The sequence below is a fragment of the Solanum lycopersicum genome, chromosome 6 (assembly GCF_036512215.1).
Source record: "Solanum lycopersicum chromosome 6, SLM_r2.1".
Lineage (NCBI taxonomy): Eukaryota > Viridiplantae > Streptophyta > Magnoliopsida > Solanales > Solanaceae > Solanum > Solanum lycopersicum.
In genome coordinates, this window is record NC_090805.1 from 40,602,315 (window position 1) to 40,621,089 (window position 18,775).

The window sequence follows — 18,775 nt, forward strand, 5'->3', positions numbered from 1 at the left end:
ATGAAACTATGAACAATTTCGGAGATCTACGTCCTCATGCTCGAGGAGACCAACCATATGCTCTTGCAATTGGTTTGTGTTGGTAAACACAGTGCTGGTATGCACAATGACGAATGGCCATTATAAAAGATTTGCAAACCCATGGATGGGATAATCTTCTCAAGGAGATCTCTATTTTATATTTATATACTGCTAATAGCTACAGAAGAATCTATACAGTGTGGTGCTTAAATAGCCAAGACTAACATTCTAGCATGGGAACTTACCCCTAGACTTTGGCCCTCACAAATCTGGAAGAAGTCTTCAGCACCAGAGGCAGTGATGCTGTTAGTACTACAAAACTGAGCGTTCGGCAGATGTTGATTGATGTGCTCTTGCTTTAGCCTCGGATGTGAACAAATTGTTGCTCGTTAGGGGATTCATATACCTCTTCTCAGTGCTCTGTTGATTGGTTACCAGATCCAGCACCGAAACGGGGACTCAAAGTTGCATTATATCTGTCTTGGTTCACACTTCACTCGACACTTTCATTAGACGACCTATTTGACCAGGTGATCTCAACCTCTAGAGTCTGGGATGAACCATTGTAGCGTTCATGACTGAGGCTGAAAATATCACTGTGTATGCCTTCATTAACCACTTTATCAATTTGGATCGTTACAGTCCCAAGCGTACTCTGAAACACAACAATTCATCGTATCAGCATTGTGAACAACTCACTACACTCTTCTCATCCTACTAAGAGCTGCAATATTTACACACAGTATTTATCCCTGCTTTTTTTTAAAAAAATTAGTATCTTTGTTTCAGACTGTTAGTAGCAGCTGCAACAGTGAACCTTTTTGCACACTGTAGTTGGAGTTGAATTGGATATTCTAAATTTAGCATCATGAATCCCAAAAATGATGAAATTAGTTACCTTTCCAAATGTAGTTCTGCCTTTGCATGAGATCTGTAACTTTTGTCCCTTCGGTGGAACATCAAAAGCCCATGTGAATCCTTCATTCCATTCTGGGGATGTACTGCGACTAACAACCTGATAATAAACCAGATTGTTAATAAATTTCAGATAAGAAAAATTAATGATATACATGTATGTGTTTTTGGTGCATCACGTAACACAAATTAGTATCTCAGTAAGTGGATAAAATTACATATAACTTCCGGAGGTTTAGAAATGTTATACAGTACTTTCTAGAAAACTTTTATAGCAGCAAGGATAAAATTGGAAAAAAGTTAATTAAAATCTTTGTTTGTTTTCTGAAATGACAAGTATTTGGAACAGTAATGTTCAACAAAAGTGACAAATGTAAATAAGACCAGGGGGAGTTTGGCCATAAGAAAGTAAAACATTGGTGAATAGTAAGTCTTTTATTTCATCAACAATAACAATGCTGACTCATTACCTTAGTTTGTCGTGCCGGACCATTGCCAATAGTCAACCGACAAAATGGATTTGTTCCTCCCATGACATGTCTTAGATTGTCCGCACGCTTAATGGTGACAGTCAAACAACCTGGTAAGCAATGCAGCAGTCTTTCTGCTCTATCATGGAAACCTGGGGGGCTAGTTTTTATCAGCATTTGTAGGATGGGAATGGCTTCAGCTGCAACCATTGCTTGAGATTTTGACACATCAATTGGCATTGTTGACCAGGATTGTTGGAGTAAGCACAATGTGGTCAATACTGAATCCTGAGCAGCCTCGCTGCCAGATTTCAGTGCTGTCACCAGATGAGGGATACAAAGGGTCCCCGCTTCAGAAATTAGGAGCTTCGGAAAATTGGAGAAAATGATAAAAATGCACTTCAAGATCTCTTCATTTGCAGTTGCAGTGGGGCACAATTCCTTCTCTAGTGCCGCTGCATGACAATGCATTAGAAATGTTTTAGGCAGACAAGTAGGGAAAGAAACACTTATACCACATCCCAGGACTGAACTAAAAGATATGGAAGGATAAGAACAGAACAAAGCACAAACAAGAAGATCTGCAGTTTGCAGCTTGAATTATCTGGACAGTTAAACTTGAAAATTGATGTGTCAAATTCATGAATCGGAAGGATTTACTGCTTCAGTTGTAGAAGTTGAAGTATAGCATGGGAACAAATACACTGACTAAAAAACATCATACATCTAGCTGTCTTCATTTACTGTTTATTTTATCCTGCAGCTTTAGGTTTCAGGTCCATTTTTCCTGTTCTCCTTAATCATTTTTAACTTCTGCTACTTCTTTTTGTAGTAAAAAGGGTTAAGGCAGAGTGAGTCATTGTAAATTTTACACTCCGACAATTTCATGACAGTCCTTGATCTCGGAAAGCCAACTTATTATGACCAATTGATTTAGCTTCCTAAGTTATTCCGAGTGTGTTGGCTTTCCTTAAGGGCGTGAACACAACTATAAATTGTAGACACTTGGATCAAAAGATTAAAAAGTTTAATATCCCTGGGAAAAATATTGGAGCACAGAATTAGGTATATAGACTTTCTGGGTCTCAAGCACTCTCATATGAGGTTCTTTTTAAGTAGGTAACAATTGGTTTTCGGTGCAATCCTATTTATTATGTTAATATATTTGACGCAACTAGTGGCATCTAGTTTGACATTTTTCAAAGAATCACTGATTAAAAAAAGGAACGAACATTTTATTTTATAAGCAACATACCTGTCAAAGATCTGATAAGTTCAGTTGATGCATAATCCTTAAGCGTGTGATTCGAGAACAAAAACCTTATGAGCAGAGCTGCCTGGACTGTAATTTCTGAATTAGGGGATAGAAGAAGTTCTTGAACTACTAGTATTCCACCTGATTCTGCGACAGCTCTTCTGTTGGTTCGACTGTGCATGACAAAATTTTGCAATGCACAAACTGCCACCATTTTCATTTCTTCCGTTGGTTGATCTTCAAGCAAAGTTATCAGTGCTCGACAGGCACAGACAGAATCACTTGCTCTAGCAAGTCCTTCATGCTGGGAGAGATCACCAAGTGCAAGAGCAGCAAGAAGTCTTGCGGGCTGCAATAAAGTCTGTGGATCTAGTAAATATTGTGCCAGAGGTGCTATTGCATACTTAGATACCTTCAATTCTCTTATTCGGACGTTGTTGAATAGAGCTTCAATCAGACCTGCTGATGCTTCTTCAAACTGGTGAGATCTTAGCAGATCTAGAAGAGCATCTACAGCACCGGCTTCAGCCATCAGTTCACCGTTTGATAGATCAGTCTTTTCATGAGCTATTAGAGCATTTAGTGCAAGAGTAACAGTGCTCTCAACTGTTGAATACAACATCTTTACAAGAACCACCAGGGGAACCTTGAGGTAATAATCAGCGTTAGATTGTATGACATTGCAAAGAATCATAGCTGCTGACTCCCATAATGTATCAGGGGGTAAGGGATCATCTTGAACGATAACCTTTGAAAGCTCAAAAATGCCACCAGCATCAGCAACTTCCTTTGGCCATCTTAATGAGATATTTTCCAAAGCACTAATTGCCGTTTGTTGCAAATTCAAGATACCAATGCCTGCGAGCTGCACTAGGGGCACTACTGCATTTTTTGATGTTATATCTTGCTTGAAATGCTCTTGTGCAAGGAGGTGGGACAGTAGTTCAGTACCAAGCTGCTGAATAGATTGAGCTGGGGATTCAAGAAAGGAAATCAGAGGCTGAATGACCTGGCTAGGAGTAAGTTTTAGAGTGGCAAGACATTGTGGCTTCTCTAGAATATTTACAAGAGTTTGCAACGCACTGTGCTGTCCCCACAACCCAAAATCTGGACGTTGCAAAACCGTGAAAAGAGGTTCTACGATTTTTGCAGCAGATGGACTTCTTGAAATAGCACTACTATTTGTCAAGACACGGAAGAGTTCTGCAATTGTGCAGCATAAGGAACTGGATGCAGTGGGCAGTAGCTCAAGACAATTTTCTAATAGTCCTGCTTTCACCATATCCAACTTGCGGGGAGTTCGGTCTTTACCCAGCTTAATAAGTGCGAAAATAGTCGCTTCAATGAGCCGATGGTTTGATCCAGACACCAGATGAACCAGAACACCAACAATCTCATTAGCTGATGCAAGGTCTACCGGATGTTCATCATCTAAAAACCTCTCGAAAGCACAAATAGCTGATTCAACTGCTCTTTCCACATCTGATTGCATAAGCAGCACAAGGGGATCTAAGCATTCAGAAGCAACAGACAATTCTCTGATGTTAGGATCACCAAAAAGTACAAAGCATAATTCAGCAGCATCACTTTTCATTTCCATCGAAGAAGATGATGACAGAATTTTATATAAACTCTCAAGAGAATTCCCATCTAAATCAGCCATCACTGCTGCTTTAGCATCATTCCCCGAAGTCAACTTGACCAAGGAACTAAGGGCAGTATATTGTTCACTTTCTGATGCAGTATCAAGCATGTCTGCCAAAGGTTGAATTGCTTGATTTGATGCTTCAGAATTTCTAATGTTCTCATTATCAAAGAGTTCATTTAAAGCCCTAGCAGCACTCAGCTTTGCACTCTTCGACCCCAAACGAAGGACAGCAATCAGTTGAACGGAGCAACTAACCGCAGCTTCGTGTTGAATAAGAACAGAATTGCTAAATATAATTCTCAGTAGTTCAGAGATTGTTGCCTCAGTCAAGTCCTGAGGGCTCAAAGATAGATTCTTCGCTAGAGCATCCAGTGCGCCAGCTTCAGCCATGATTGATTTATTTTCATCATTACCATCAGCAATTTGAGTCAAGAGACGAACCGCTAATGGGGGTGCACCTGCTCTATCTGGAAGTGGTTTTAACAGATCTACCAATAAAGGGATGGTCCTGCGTGCAGTCGAACCAACTCTCACTTCTTCAATTTCAAAGAGGACTTCCAGAGAAACCTGATCTGGGTATCTTACTAATGAAAATTCTTCAGATAGAGCAACAAGATTTGGCATATCTATTTCAATGTGACCAATCAAGCTTATCAGACCAGTGATTGCACCTGAATTTACAACAGTAAGATTTATTCCCTTTTTCCGATGACAGACAAGACTGGCTATTGCCTGAGCAGCAAAAAGTCTGACAATCATTTCATCTGATTTGAGAAGAAGTGCAAGTGAAGGTATAATGCGCATGGTTGTTGGAGAGGATATAATGTTGGGGTTCTGGAATAAAATAGCTAATAGCAGTGCGCTGATCCACATGCTCTCTGCATCTTCTGCCTGCCATGACAAATATCTCTTCAGCACAATGACCGAATATAAACTTTAAGCAAATCATGAGAACCAACATTACTTCCAAAGAATTAAATTGAATAAAGGTGACACTGAAAATAATTATCCTTTATTGTCCATCTTTTGGTCACTTTATTAACTATAGTTTCAGTGATATATTTCTGTGCCTCAAGAGAGGGTAACTTACACATTAAGAGGTGCATGGGAAGTCTTACATTTGACCAACTACAATGGTCTCGTTAGAGATATAATACACCATATACCATGAGTATATTGACAAAACAGTGCCTCAATATAATCCGAAAATAGATGGAGGACAGAAAAGCTAGTAGAAAGAAGAAGAAAATCTGCACTTCAGATATTCTTGCTCTTGTAATGATTCTCAAAATTGGAACTCAGTGAAAATATATCCAAGACTACTTCTTCCATGCACATTTATTATATGATTGATATGGCAGGTGACTAGAGATAGTGAAATAAATGTTTTTTTTTGATAAAGTAAGGTATTTCATTAAAGGGCACTAAGGAGATGCTAAGTTACAAATGAGAAAGGTAAACAGAATTTTTAGCTCTGAATAAATGAATTGTTGACTTCTTTAAACAAATTTTACTGCACTGAGCACAGACAGGCAACCAGTCTGTTAACAAAAGCCAACCTACAGAGTAAATAAACAGGCCTAAAGCTCATAAATTGGAAGGACAAAAATGATTGACACCAATGAACAGCTTATTTTTCTTCAGGTGGAAACCCAACTCTCGTTCTCCTGATGAAGAGGCATTTGCACAGCAGAAATGGGCCAAAAAAGTCAAAAAGCAAACACCAAGGATGGTATAAAATTTACCTGTGGATTGGAACCATGTCTTGCAAGCTTGTCAGCAAGGGACTCAAGGCCCCCACCTTCCACTACAGTGGATGTGTTCTTGACATGAAATGATGAAATTATTGAGAGCAACCAAAGGGCAACTGTACCACCCAAAACCGTTGCTGGATCAGGAGCTTCAAACTCATTTCCTTCTCCAAATGAAGTTCTTTCTGTGAAGCCTCTAGGGGTTCTGACGTCAATTTCTAGGGAAGAACAAGTGCAGTTTGGCTTCATCATGTCAACTAATGCATAAATAAGAGGTTTCAGGTAACCAGATGCATCAAGTGCATCCATTGACTGATTTTTATGCTCCTTGGCAGCACAAATGCTCAATGCTGTTCCACCAACTCTTACTTCTAGAATGCAAGAATTAATTATTCTATCAGCCAATGCGCCGATAGACCTTGGTTTTGATGATAACAGATTACCTAGAAAAACTGATTGATCTCCGCAAAGTCTTGATAGAATTTCTATTGCCTTATCTTGGACAAGGGAAGATCCCTCACAAAGGCAATGTACAATAGGCTCTAAACTAGAAGGAACTTCAGCAAGTGCAGTGCATGAACTGTAAGTGGAATCTGTGCCTTGTTTTGTCCTTGTCAAAAGTGCAATAAAGTCTAAAGCATCTGCTGCATCAGTACCATCAACATTCATCACATTTAATGATTCCACCATAGCAAGAACAGCAAATCGACATTGAGCACTTCCATTGAATACATCTCCCACTGGAAAGTGCCGCAATAGCCGATGAAGTCCACGTGCTGCATTTCTCCTACCTTCTGACGATCCTTCTCCTAAAACTCTTGTCAAAGCTGAAACAACGTCTTCACGCAGCGCTTCTGCAGCTATCTCTTGATCAGACAACAGATTGGCTAAAGCAGCCACTGCAGTAGCTGCAGAATCAATGGACGCTGTTTTGGCCAGCTTGATTAAAGGTTTGACATGCCCTTCACCAATATGAGGCATCTTGTGTGTAGATTTTTGTTTTGATGCACGGGATAAAGCATGCAATACACGAGCTGACTCTGTTGCAACAGCTGGAGAATTGCTACCCAAAAGTTTCATGCAAGGATTAACCACTTCATCTGTTGCGAGACTCTCACAGATATCATGTCGAGTGCTAAATACATCTGCCAGGACAGAGGCAGCATGTACTTGAGTATCTTCATTTGAGGAATTAAGAACATGGACTAGCGACATTATTCCTTGGTTAGCAGCTGCACCTTTATTCACAAGGTCAGTGTGAGATGCCAAGGTAAGCACATGGCCTAACACCTCAGTTACATGGGCCTTTGAGCTTGGTAAATCTCCCAGGAGCAATACTAACAATTGATTAGTGGTAGCTGAATCAGCAGCTGTGATTAGCTTTGTTAAAGCCCTAGCTGATGTTTCTTGCCCCTTTGATTCACCATTTTTGAGGAGCCACAATAAAGCCTGTATAGCTCCAGCACTTTCAACACAGGCACGATTCTCTTCACTATGACAGCAAAGGTTATGAATAATAAGTGCTGCGTCTTCCTTAGCCTTCTGAGACCCCATTTCTAGTAACTGGACCAGTGGTGGAATCCCACCAGCAGCAGTGATTGCCCACTTGCTCTCGTCAATTTGGTCAGTTAGGATTGCAAGCATTTCAACAGCATACTCTTGATGCTGTTCACTGGATAAACCCAGCAGTGATATCAGTAAGTGAATTCCTTCCTTCTTTCCAATTGCTTCCCAAACAGTCATTCCATCACAGCATAAACGTAACAGGGACAATATTAAATACTCTAGTGCATCACCACTTGCCATTGTTGTTAGCCCAGTGAGAGCCTTCTTAGATTCGGATTTTTGGACACGTTTTGCCAGATAAGCATTGCCATAAAGGCTTCCCATAGCCTCAAGAAGACGCTCCTGAACCAATTTATTATCCCGTGGCTTTAGGAGCATTGCAAGAATACTCTCAATCTTTGTTGCATCAAATATTTCTTCTTCTACTTTGTGCTCAAAGACCATAAGAGCATATGCAAGTGTTCCAATGATATCAGCTACTGGAGCAGCTAACCTTGGGGACTGTGCAAGCTCACCCAGATATAGTAACAGAGGAGACATTCCACCACATATATTGGCTAAAGCTTGTATTGCATGCCGTTGAAGTTTCTCTTTTTCCTCTCTTTGCAGTTTTTCTTTAGAAGGAGAAATGACAGCTCCTGTAAGTGCTGTGACACCCTGTGAGTCAACAACAGCGTCCTGTTTCTCTTTTCCCTCACTTTGCAGTCTTTCTTTAGAAGGAGTAATGACAGCTCCTATAAGTGCTGTGACACCCTGTGAGTCAATAACAGCTTGCTTTGCTTTGTCACATTGTGAAGTAAGAACCTCTAAAGCCTCAGCTGCACTGGCGCGAACGGAAACATCATCTTGCTGAGCTAACAGGCTAAAGAGAACTTTGATTCCTCCAGAATCAATTACTTTTGGAATGCTATCACTGAATGCCAACATTATACGAGCCAATAAAGAAGCTGCATTTGATTGAGTGGAAGCACTATTAGAAGAAAGAAGTCTAACAATGATGTCCACTCCCCCACCCTCTAGTGTTGTCCTCCAATGTCCATCTTTATCACCACAGAGATTTCTCAAAGCCCCAACAACAAATCCTTCCACTGTTTTGTCCGGCTTCTTTTTTGAATTCAGCTGCTCCCACAAAGTTGGTACGACACCTTCTGTAATGAATATTTTCATGCCAATCGGATCATTTGAAACTCCACTAAATGACACCGCAAAAATTGCTTCCGCAGCTGCTTTCCTTGCATCAGCTGAATCAGACTTTAAAAGTGAAAGTAGAGGTGGAATACATCCACCTAGAAGCACCTTTAACCGCATGTCTTCATCTCTGCACAATACAGTTAAGGTTGAAGCAACATTGACTTTTGCGAAAAGAGTTGCATTTCTGAGAATTGATATGAACAGCGGCATTGCTTGGCCATGTGAACCAATAAGACGTCTTGCTTCTTTTCTAGCTTTGGCAATGCCGAGAAGACGTGCTGTAGTAAGTTCTTTTTCATGTGCAGATGATTGATTCAGATGCAGCTGATCAATAAGTTGAGCAAGTCTTGGCAGTGCCTTTTCCGAATCATCCATTTCTGCAGCTTCATTGGACTCCCTGAAAGTAAATATATAATACCTTTGAATTATCTGAGTAAATCCTTTTTAATAGGTTATCTAGATAAATCATATTGTCTCATGAATTCATGAAAAAGGATAAATAAAACCAAGCAATGTGGAATTGAAATTTTCAATCAGAAATTAACTGAGAGGTCACAATATTTTGGCTCCCTGTACGTACCAGATGCCCAAAGTTTCTCCACACCTACGAGATACTAATATGTTCTCTCTCTCAAGCAAAAGTATAGGATATAGAAACTTCTTTTAGCAAAATCTTTAACAACCACAATATAGTAAATAAATGCAGCTAGAACACGGAGTAAAGAGAGGAAGAAACCTGCTCTTCTGAGCAGAAGAGGATGACACATCCTTGTCCCTTAATTCAAGGGAAGAAACGTCTGTCATTGGCAACAAGCCTCCACTTTGACACTTTTGTGGCTTCCTACAGAGCGTAAGTATCTTGTGTTAATGAAGCATTCTGGTTAGCTTGGTTACTATATGCACAAACAATAAGTAGTCGAAATTCGAGAAATATAGAAAAGTATGGATGCATTTTTCTTCATAAATCTTCATGAGAAACATAAAGCAGACGCGCAAATAAAAAAGGGAAAAGGAAGAAGAGTAACACAAAACTCAAACAAGGTTCAATTCATGCTTACCCCAACAATTTTCACATTCTTCAAACCATTAAAATCACAATTCCACATAATACTTGCCACCTATAACCCTGTCCACCAAAGTTAGAACATATGTGAATAAATCACTGGTGTTTTTGCCTTTGCTGGGGGTTTTAACCCGTTACCTACTCACTTCATCGATCACTATGTCACAACCTGGGTGCTAAAATTTCAATATTTATTGAAGCATACAGAAATTTTCTTCTTTCCCACACAGTCCAATTAATCACGAAAAAACCATTTCACTAACACAAAATTCAACAAATCTACTAAACAACATGCTTAAAATTCCATTGCACGAAATGTTTAACAACAATGCAAAGTAATAAAGGAGAAAAAAAAAATGATAACAAAGAATTTTGCATATTTACCTTGTCTCTGAAATTTGCTAGACTCCTGCAAAATTCAGCTCCTCTTGCTCTCCAGGGTTAGAAACCAGAAGAAACCCAAATTTTCTCCCCAATTTATGAAGTGCTTATAAATAATATGTACGTATATATCAACAAAATATACGTATAGAGGTATACATATATATAAATATCTTTTTACATAATGGCACAACAAGGCTTTACCCACAAAAAATCTGCATAACCCAAAAAAAAAAAAAAATCAAAACCAATTCATCCTCATTAACGCAAATACACACATGCAGGTAAGGAAGATAAACCTACATTAACGTTTAAATGTAACTATATAAATTTATTTTATGCCAGATTGATTGAAAAGAGTATTTGCAGAATCTACAATGTAGAAATGATCATTCTCATGGAAAAAAAAAAAAGCATTATTGTTTTCAATAAATCCTCTTCAAATTGGGAAAAACAAAATTGATGAGTAAAAAAGTACCTTTGGGGAATTGTAGAGTTGAAGAAGAAGATGGAGAATGGAGTGAGACACGATTACACGAAGGTGTAGAGAGAGAAAGAAATGCAGAGGAAAAATAGGAGACAGAGAGAGACTCTGAATTCTGTTTTTTTCTTCTCTCTTTTATTTTTCATGCGGTGCTTTATTTGCGCCTATATTTACACATGCAATTCTATATACAGTACTTTCCATATATGTTACTACGTATGAATATATAGTATATATGATTATATAGTGCAAACGTGGAATAAATAAGGGATGTTTGCAGAAAATTGGTTCAATATATTTTATAATATTCAATTCATTACAAATAAATATTAGTTAAAAGATATGTTCATGTAGACGATACTATTAATTATAGTTGTATTTTGGAATTTGAGTGAAGTTTTTCTATTAGTTCATAAATTGTCTTTGTAACATATAAATAGTAGGTAGTTTAATTTTGACATAATTATAAGGGATTGCATCCTGAATAATACAAAAACAAAATATTTACTAATATTGTTGTACTCTACATTTTTCATCACTTTAAGGTCATGCAAACGTTCATCACATTATTCAATTCTCTCACAAATGTTCATTACAATATTCATTGGATGCAATGAAACGAAAGGATCGAACGAATATGCATGATCTGAAAATAACAATAAAAGGAAATATTACTTCTAATTGATTCTTTGGTCATTTTGTGTAAAATTATAAAGTGACGAGGTGCTGTTGGATGTTATGATGAGTTTGAGAAGCGGTAATGTTGTGATTAACATTTTTGACTAATCATGGGTGAAAGAGGAGCTCCAAAAATATTTTCAGATAGACCTTTGACAGACGAAGATCACAAAAGAGTGTTAAGGTATTGTAGAGCGGATATTTGCATATTTATTTCTTGTTTCTTCTATTTAAGTTGAATGATTAGTATGAATTGATTATCTTGTTTGTAGATTTACGTCAAACATTTTGATTATCTATCTTGCACTTAATTATTTGATTACCAATTAAATATTATCTACAAATCTAAAGTTGAAATCGAGAGAGGAAACAGTAGATTGCACATATGATAAACTATGAAGTTGAACTCGGGTGAGGGAACCATAGTCCATAGATTGCACATACGAAACTCGGGAGAGAGAACAGTTTAAAAAATTTATCTCCAAATATCTGTTTCTACAAAAATCTTCAAGTTCCTAAGAACTGGCTCAGATTGGGCCAGTTTATCTTAACCAGTTTTTGGGACTTCCAAAACTTCAATTTCTTTTTCTAAAGTAAAAATGCACCTACAAATACAACTTAACTTCAATAACTCAAATTTTCAAGTTCAAAATCTATGGTCAAATGAAAGCTTAGATTCGATCTGGAGAAGGATTGCATGCTGATGTTTGCAGCAACAGGGATCGACAGGCATCCAGAAGTGCATTGAGATTCATGTTGATTCACGAAAGCAAAATCATCTCAATTGCGACTTGATCTAAATTCATTTCAAGTTGGAAATTTCGACGATCCAAGCTTGTTCCGAAGAAGGAACACTAAACTTCATCAATTTGGACACTGAATTGTTGATTCATTCTTCAGCAACTGAGAACATGGTGCAGGGAAAACACTGCAGCTAGAACCAGAGATATATTCACAATTCCACTTCATTGATGGGGCTAACCCAAATAAACTGATGTTTTTCATGTGTATGTCCTCAAATGGTGCTTCCTCTATGCCTACTAGCAAGGGAGGTCTCTTTGATTCTAGACTGACCACATTACTGATAAAAATACCTCTTACTTTAGGTAGGGCTTTAGGATCCCATTTCTCATCAGGGTGGTCATTTGCTCCCCTGCTAAATCTAATGGGTACCTTCACTCTTTCCGTTCTCATGTTATTGATTGTAATATTGACGATGTATCCACCTCTTCCAATATCAGTTTTGATCCGTACACCAGCTGCAGAATCTCTAACATATAAGTCTTCTATGAGGACATTAGAAACACCTCCAGACATCTCACTGCCGATACCAACCCCTGAGCATGTTGGGGTTGTGCCTTTCACTCTCCTTACAATGATGTTTGAGCTTGGACGAGCCATTTTCATACCATACTGATCCCACCCGCTTTTCACTGATATAAGGTCATCACCACTCTCAATGTAACAGTCTTCAATGCAGACATTCAAGCTGGAGTCTGCTAGCAAACAGTTACGCATATAAAATTAGATATTCTAGATACTCTTAATCTTACAATCTAGTTTGGAATAAGTAATAAAATAGAGCGGACAGTTTTATATGCCTACGATAAATGAATCGACTGGAAAAAAAAGTGAAGTACGGTTAAAATTAAGGGTGTGTTTGGTATGTAAATGTTTTTCATTTTTCCCATGTTTGATTGGTTATAATTTTTGGTTTCTCTAGGAAAACAAGTTACCTAAAAATAAGAAAAATGACTTACCTATAGAAAGTAAGAAATAAAATCTTGCAAGTGACATTGCATATTTATTGACTCCTTGCCACTCCCCAATGCACCCTCCGTAGTCTATATCCCCACTATACACACCCTACGCTCCACCTCATCCTCTATAGTGTTTGTCTAGATTATACACAATGTTTTTGGGACAATATCTCTACTTACTTATCAAACATGAGAAATTAAGTAAGAAAACCACTTATTTTTTATGAAACATTTTCCTTCATACCAAACACACCCTGAAAGTAGAGGTGAAAGAGAAGTGATAATTTTTCCCTTCATTTTAGTTTTAGTTGAATATGGGAGATGCACTAGATAATAAAATTCCAAATCATTCTTCTTTCTCCTGACAAAAGATTTCAAGTATTTCATCAGAACTTAATGGTACTGCGGTATAGGATATACCTGCATCAATGCCATCTGTGTTAGGGGCATTGAGAGGAGCCAAAATAGTCATGTTTCTAATTACAATATTCCTGAAACAAATGCAACATTAAGCGTTACTCTAGCAGCTAAAATGGATAATTTGGCGAATAAAAATAGTTCTTGTGAAGGAAAACTAATGAAAGGAGGAAAGAGCATGTTTATTTAACAACAATTTCCTGATTAAACTCCTGCATCTTAAGATTTTGCCTTGTCCTCACCTCAACATTCTACACAAGCAGGAAAAAGACTACTTTGGCAACATTGAATCCTTTTAATCTATTGGTTGGTTCTTGTGAAAAAAAACGAGGATTGGTTCCAACACATTTAACGGTAGTAACTAGTAACCGATATCACCAACTTAGTTGTTCTTTGAACAAAACCACATCACTTCTGCTTCTATTGGAACACAAGATTCCCCTTTTCTGTTTGTGCTGCTATAACATTATACCTTTAGTTGTTCGATTGATTAATTGAATCTGAATATCAACTTTTCAAAAAAATACTGTGCAGCAATGAAGAGCAATTTCCTCGAGCCAAAGTAATTAGTAATGCATATATCCATAAGTACCATGCAAAAATAGATAGAGCAGTTATCAGGAGAGCAAGAACCTGCAATAGACAGGATGAATTGTCCAAAATGGAGAGTTCATGAGTGTAAGATTTTGGATGAGGATGTTCTGCGAGTTAATCAGTTCAACAAGGTGGCCTCTGGTGTGTACCAGGGTTCTATTCCACCAAAGATCCCACCACATCTTTCCCTGACCATCTACAGTTCCATTTTCCCCTGAAATTAAGCAGGAAACTTTGATCAGATGCACAGGCACAGAAAAAGTCACAGCAAAGTTCCATTCTCATTCGAAAGGAAAGAGGGGAAATAGAGAGTGGGGAAGTAATAATGATATACATTTATGGAAAGAGAGAATAAAAGAGTGATCACTGAAATAAAACGTAACTACACAAAAATATTACATTCTCACAGAATCCATTTTGGTAAAGTTTGTGTCTATGAACTCTTACTTCTAATATACTTTGAGCATGTTCATGGATTATGGTAAAGGGGAAGTGGTCAAGAAGCGTAGCTACCATTATTTATGAGGCAGTAGTACTTAGAATTAAATATTTGTAGCAGTATAGACGTCATTGTTTGCAAGTGTGTATACTAATCCCTCATGCAAGAAATAATTAAAAGAAACCATTCCCAAATAAAATTCTCTATTTGAAAATTAGATTGATTCTTGAATCAAGATTATCCCTTACAAAAATCTTTAGATAACTATTTTAGACAAACACTAGGATTAAGATGGAAACTACTCTTTGTGTTGAGATGTTAAAACTATGCACCATTTACCAAACTGTTTTCTCAATCAAAATTATCCTGCAAAGGACCTTATAACACACTGCTTATCTGCAAATCTGAGTATGATATTACTGCACAATCTTTAGAATTCTGGTCAAAGAAATTTTTTAAGTTTTGAAGTCGCATGTCAGCAATTCTAACACATGGAATGAGGGGAGGGGAGGGGAGGGATTTAGGAAGCACTTTAAACAAAATCTGAATGCTTTCTCCATGTTCTTACTGCTAACAAAGATCATGATCAGTTGAACAGCTGATATCTAGTTGCTGTTGCTATTCTTAATCTTACAAAGAAGTTTCAGCATACTCTGAATTTACTGTTGCTTCAAGTGGAGCTAGAGTTACTGACAGGTACTAGCCAGCAAAAACAGTTGACATCCATCAAGAGATTCTTGATTAAAGTAATGCTCCTCATTAGAAGTAAATAATAATCATCTTGGCTTCTACTTTTTCTTTAGTTTATCAGCTGACTTAGTCTATCAACTAATCACATGTCAATGTACCAAAACAGTACGAACTAGAGTTACACTCTACATTCTGTAATCATTCTTTGAAATCAAGATGCAAACAGATTTTTTCAACTCAGACTTTGGTGTTTTAGACATTACATACATCATATTCAAGAAGAACCTTCAGCACTAGAATACAATTTAACCTTTTGCTATGGTCCAGGTCCCTGATATCATCCAAGAAAGTTTAACTTCATTGAATACTGAGGAAATTCAAGACCAGCTCAATTGGCATCTAATAAATATCATAGGGTGGAAGAAGATCTCAAGCATAATGAAGATTTGTTGAAGTCTTGCACTATTTGAAGGCCCGAATTGAAGTCCAAAAGGATGTGCATTTTGGGGCCCAAAAATAAATAACCATAACCAAAGATAAATAACCGTAACCAAGAAGTCAAAAAATAACATATAAGCAAAAATTTCAGCTCTTACATTAAAAAGTAAATAATATTATAGTTATATACTCCCTAGATAGTAAAACATTCTCATTAACATATTAAGCACTCAAATTTGGACGGTTGAGGGAAAATATATCAAAGAAGTATAACGAAGGACAAATATTTAAGAACAAAAGGGCAAATCCAACCCTTTTTCATTATTTTAATACAGTAAGCCTACATAATGCCATGTTTCTGGTGGGGGACAACCAGACAACTATCATGATGACTCCAGTCTCCAACATTAAACAAATCAGTAGCAGCTCCTAGGTGCTTTTAATCAATACATAATATCATTAGGGAATATTATCTAAGCTCAAGTGCGAATACTCAGTTGTGACTTACTTGGCAAAGAGCAATAATGACTTGTTAACACATGGGTGCAGAAAATTACCTGTAATTACAACATTGGTGAGGCCATTTCCATGAATAAGGCTAATATGTCTCGCTCCAAGTCTTTCTCTCCCTCTTCCATATGAAGGCAGCGCGTCGATTATCGGCCATTCATCTGGATCCTTTTAACAACACAACAGAAAAATTCACATTTTCTGTGAAAAAAATAAATAAAAATCTGACAAGATAACATAGTTAATTTCCTAAACGATCACTCAAGTCCGATTAAAATCACTTTTTATTTCTTTTAGAACAACAAAATCATCCTCTTTTCCTCTTAAAACATTTTTGTTAGTGGAATACTATGTGAGACAAAAGTAAACAAAGGAGGAGAAGCCTTAGTCATCTAAAATTAAATAATACTCCAATTAGATCTAGGCTAGAACTTGGAATCAAATTCACTGGAGGGAAACTGTATAATCAACACTTAGCCTTTATTGACTTTTATCGAAAGTACCAAATACACAGACATTGACAAACATCTATTAAATTCACGTGTGACCACATAATTTCCATGTGAATCCCAATATAATTAGCTCTACAAAGAACTTGAGTCGAAAATTAATTTTCTTCCTTGTGAGGGTCTGGTCCACTTCTCTCACCCCCACCATAGCACCATCTTTTACTCCAATTAAAATATGTTACATACACTTGTATTTTTTTCCGTGTAGTTTTCGATATTTTAATTTTATTTTAAAATTTTGAATAATCTACGTTTAAATTTATGTCAATCTATGCCTGAATTCATGTAAGTTCTTCGAAACTTAAACAGTATGACTTGAAAAATTCTTTTGATTGCCGTTTACACAAACACTTCATTTCATTTAATACAGAAATAAATTGTAGGTAGGTTTCCAGAAAACTAGGAACTCAAAATCTTAGTAGCTCAGGTGATAGGCTTATATCCGTCTTACCCGTTTCTCCTTTACCTTTGCGGCTATGCCCAATTTAAATTTAAAATTAAAATAAATTAGGAAGGTAATGAATAATCACCTGAGAACCGAGGATAACAGCGCCATATTCGAGGAAGAGTGTGAAATTGCTGGTAAGATTGAAACTACCAGTAAGCCATCGACCTTTAGGAACAACAAGCTGGGACCCACCACTCTCCGTGAAACGGGACATAAACTCCATGGCCCGATGAAACGCCTTTGTATTTGAGGTTTTTCCATCCCCAATTCCACCGAAATCGCTGATTGATTTCACCACCTTCCTCGCTGGTACCTGTTTGAAGAAATCAGAGCAGCTCTTCTGTTGATAACTCGACACTAATCCTACCCGACCCGAAATGAAATCCAAAGGGATCGAGAAAATTGAATATTCCCTATTGATATGTAGACTAAACAGAGCAATTACAGTGAACAAAACCAACACAGATACCCATAACGGTCTCCTTATTCCTCCTCCTCCTCCCTTGATTCTATTCAAATTCAAATTCAAAATGGGGGTTTGTTCTTCCATAATGTCTCTGCATGTAGACACAACCTATGTCTACATGCAGAGAAAAAAGAAGAAGAAATTCTCTTTATCAACGATTGGGCTATTCATGAGTCATCAAAACTTGTAGAATAAGAACTCAAGGCCGGTGATTGGGTTTTTGGATTTTTCTTTGTCTTGTTATGATGGAATCACAATGAATAATTAATGGAGAAATGGTGAAGAGGAAGGTGCCTTTCGATCACACAAAGTGCGTCGTAATATTTAAATACAACTCTTGTTTTAGTGGGCATGTGTCTGTTTTATTCTACCATGACAGAGAAAAAAAAGAAGAAGAATATGCATGATCCAATTAACGTCTTTCTCATTTTTTTTTTAAATTTCACGTTCGATGCACCACAATCTATATTCATCCTTTTCGTTAAAAGAAATAATTTCTTTCTATTTTAAATTTAAAATTCTAAACCATTAATAAAATCAATTTATATATAGTTAATACTTGTCGAGTAAAATAAACACGGGAATAAAAAGTAGTATTCCTTTAGTCCCAATCTATTCGAACATTTCGTTTTTTAACAGTCAAACAATTTATGTTTAATTGAGAAATTTGTTATAAAATCTTTAATTTTCTAAAATAAAATTTATATATATGTAAACTACTTAAAATAATATGATAAATTACAATAAGTGACAATTCAAAATATTTAAAAATATATGAAAAATTTAATATTTATTAAAAGTAAACTTATTTAAATGTGTCACATAAATTAAAATAGAGAAGTACCTTCTCTCGCTATATAAGGGAGCACTATTAAGAAAGATTAATTCTTTCATATAAGAGTATGATTGAAAACAATTACTACTATTTCTTGATTTTAATTTCTAATTTGATTAATATTTTGATATATTTTATAATTAAAATAATACTTATTTTTGAGAGAAATATATAATTTTAATTTTATATCTTAGTTAGAAAAAGAAAAGGTCTTCCCCGTCCAAGAAATTAGGTAAAAGGTAGTTT

The 18,775-nt window shown here is 36.8% G+C and overlaps 2 protein-coding genes across 3 annotated transcripts; both read right to left on the bottom strand.

The window, feature by feature from the left end:
• Positions 1-144: 144 nt before the first annotated feature.
• LOC101251788 (protein CELLULOSE SYNTHASE INTERACTIVE 3) lies at positions 145-10,890 on the bottom strand. 2 transcript variants are annotated; one of them, XM_010324628.4, is made up of 9 exons: positions 10,740-10,890; positions 10,265-10,476; positions 9,876-9,943; positions 9,554-9,658; positions 6,055-9,214; positions 2,662-5,200; positions 1,407-1,861; positions 920-1,036; positions 145-676 (listed from the first exon to the last, which is right to left on the bottom strand). In XM_010324628.4, exons 4-9 carry the CDS (start codon positions 9,619-9,621, stop codon positions 515-517), a joined length of 6,501 nt encoding a protein of 2,166 aa, XP_010322930.2. In that variant the 5' UTR covers positions 9,622-9,658; positions 9,876-9,943; positions 10,265-10,476; positions 10,740-10,890; the 3' UTR covers positions 145-514. The 2 variants fall into 2 exon arrangements, with proteins under 2 accessions (XP_010322930.2, XP_010322931.2); XM_010324629.4 differs by lacking the exon at positions 9,876-9,943 and having other exon boundaries at positions 10,740-10,889.
• Positions 10,891-11,835: 945 nt separating this feature from the next.
• On the bottom strand, positions 11,836-18,202 carry LOC101263717 (probable polygalacturonase). Its single transcript, XM_004241989.5, has 5 exons — positions 17,311-18,202; positions 16,319-16,439; positions 14,234-14,408; positions 13,604-13,674; positions 11,836-12,919 (listed from the first exon to the last, which is right to left on the bottom strand). The coding sequence occupies exons 1-5, from the start codon at positions 17,776-17,778 to the stop codon at positions 12,288-12,290; spliced, it is 1,467 nt and encodes a 488-aa protein (XP_004242037.2). The 5' UTR covers positions 17,779-18,202; the 3' UTR covers positions 11,836-12,287.
• Positions 18,203-18,775: the final 573 nt, after the last annotated feature.

What these genes read in the sequence shown, in the direction of transcription:
- LOC101251788 (XM_010324628.4), bottom strand. Translation starts at nt 9,621, where the DNA reads ATGACAGACGTTTCTTCCCTTGAATTAAGGGACAAGGATGTGTCATCC. An exon ending in GTCCGGCACGACAAACTAAG is followed by an intron (nt 1,037 to 1,406) that starts GTAATGAGTCAG and finishes GTTTATTATCAG; the next exon opens with GTTGTTAGTCGCAGTACATC. An exon ending in GCAGAACTACATTTGGAAAG is followed by an intron (nt 677 to 919) that starts GTAACTAATTTC and finishes GTTGTGTTTCAG; the next exon opens with AGTACGCTTGGGACTGTAAC.
- LOC101263717 (XM_004241989.5), bottom strand. Translation starts at nt 17,778, where the DNA reads ATGGAAGAACAAACCCCCATTTTGAATTTGAATTTGAATAGAATCAAG. An exon ending in CTGTTATCCTCGGTTCTCAG is followed by an intron (nt 16,440 to 17,310) that starts GTGATTATTCAT and finishes TGTTGTTAAAAG; the next exon opens with GATCCAGATGAATGGCCGAT. An exon ending in CACCAATGTTGTAATTACAG is followed by an intron (nt 14,409 to 16,318) that starts GTAATTTTCTGC and finishes GCTTAATTTCAG; the next exon opens with GGGAAAATGGAACTGTAGAT.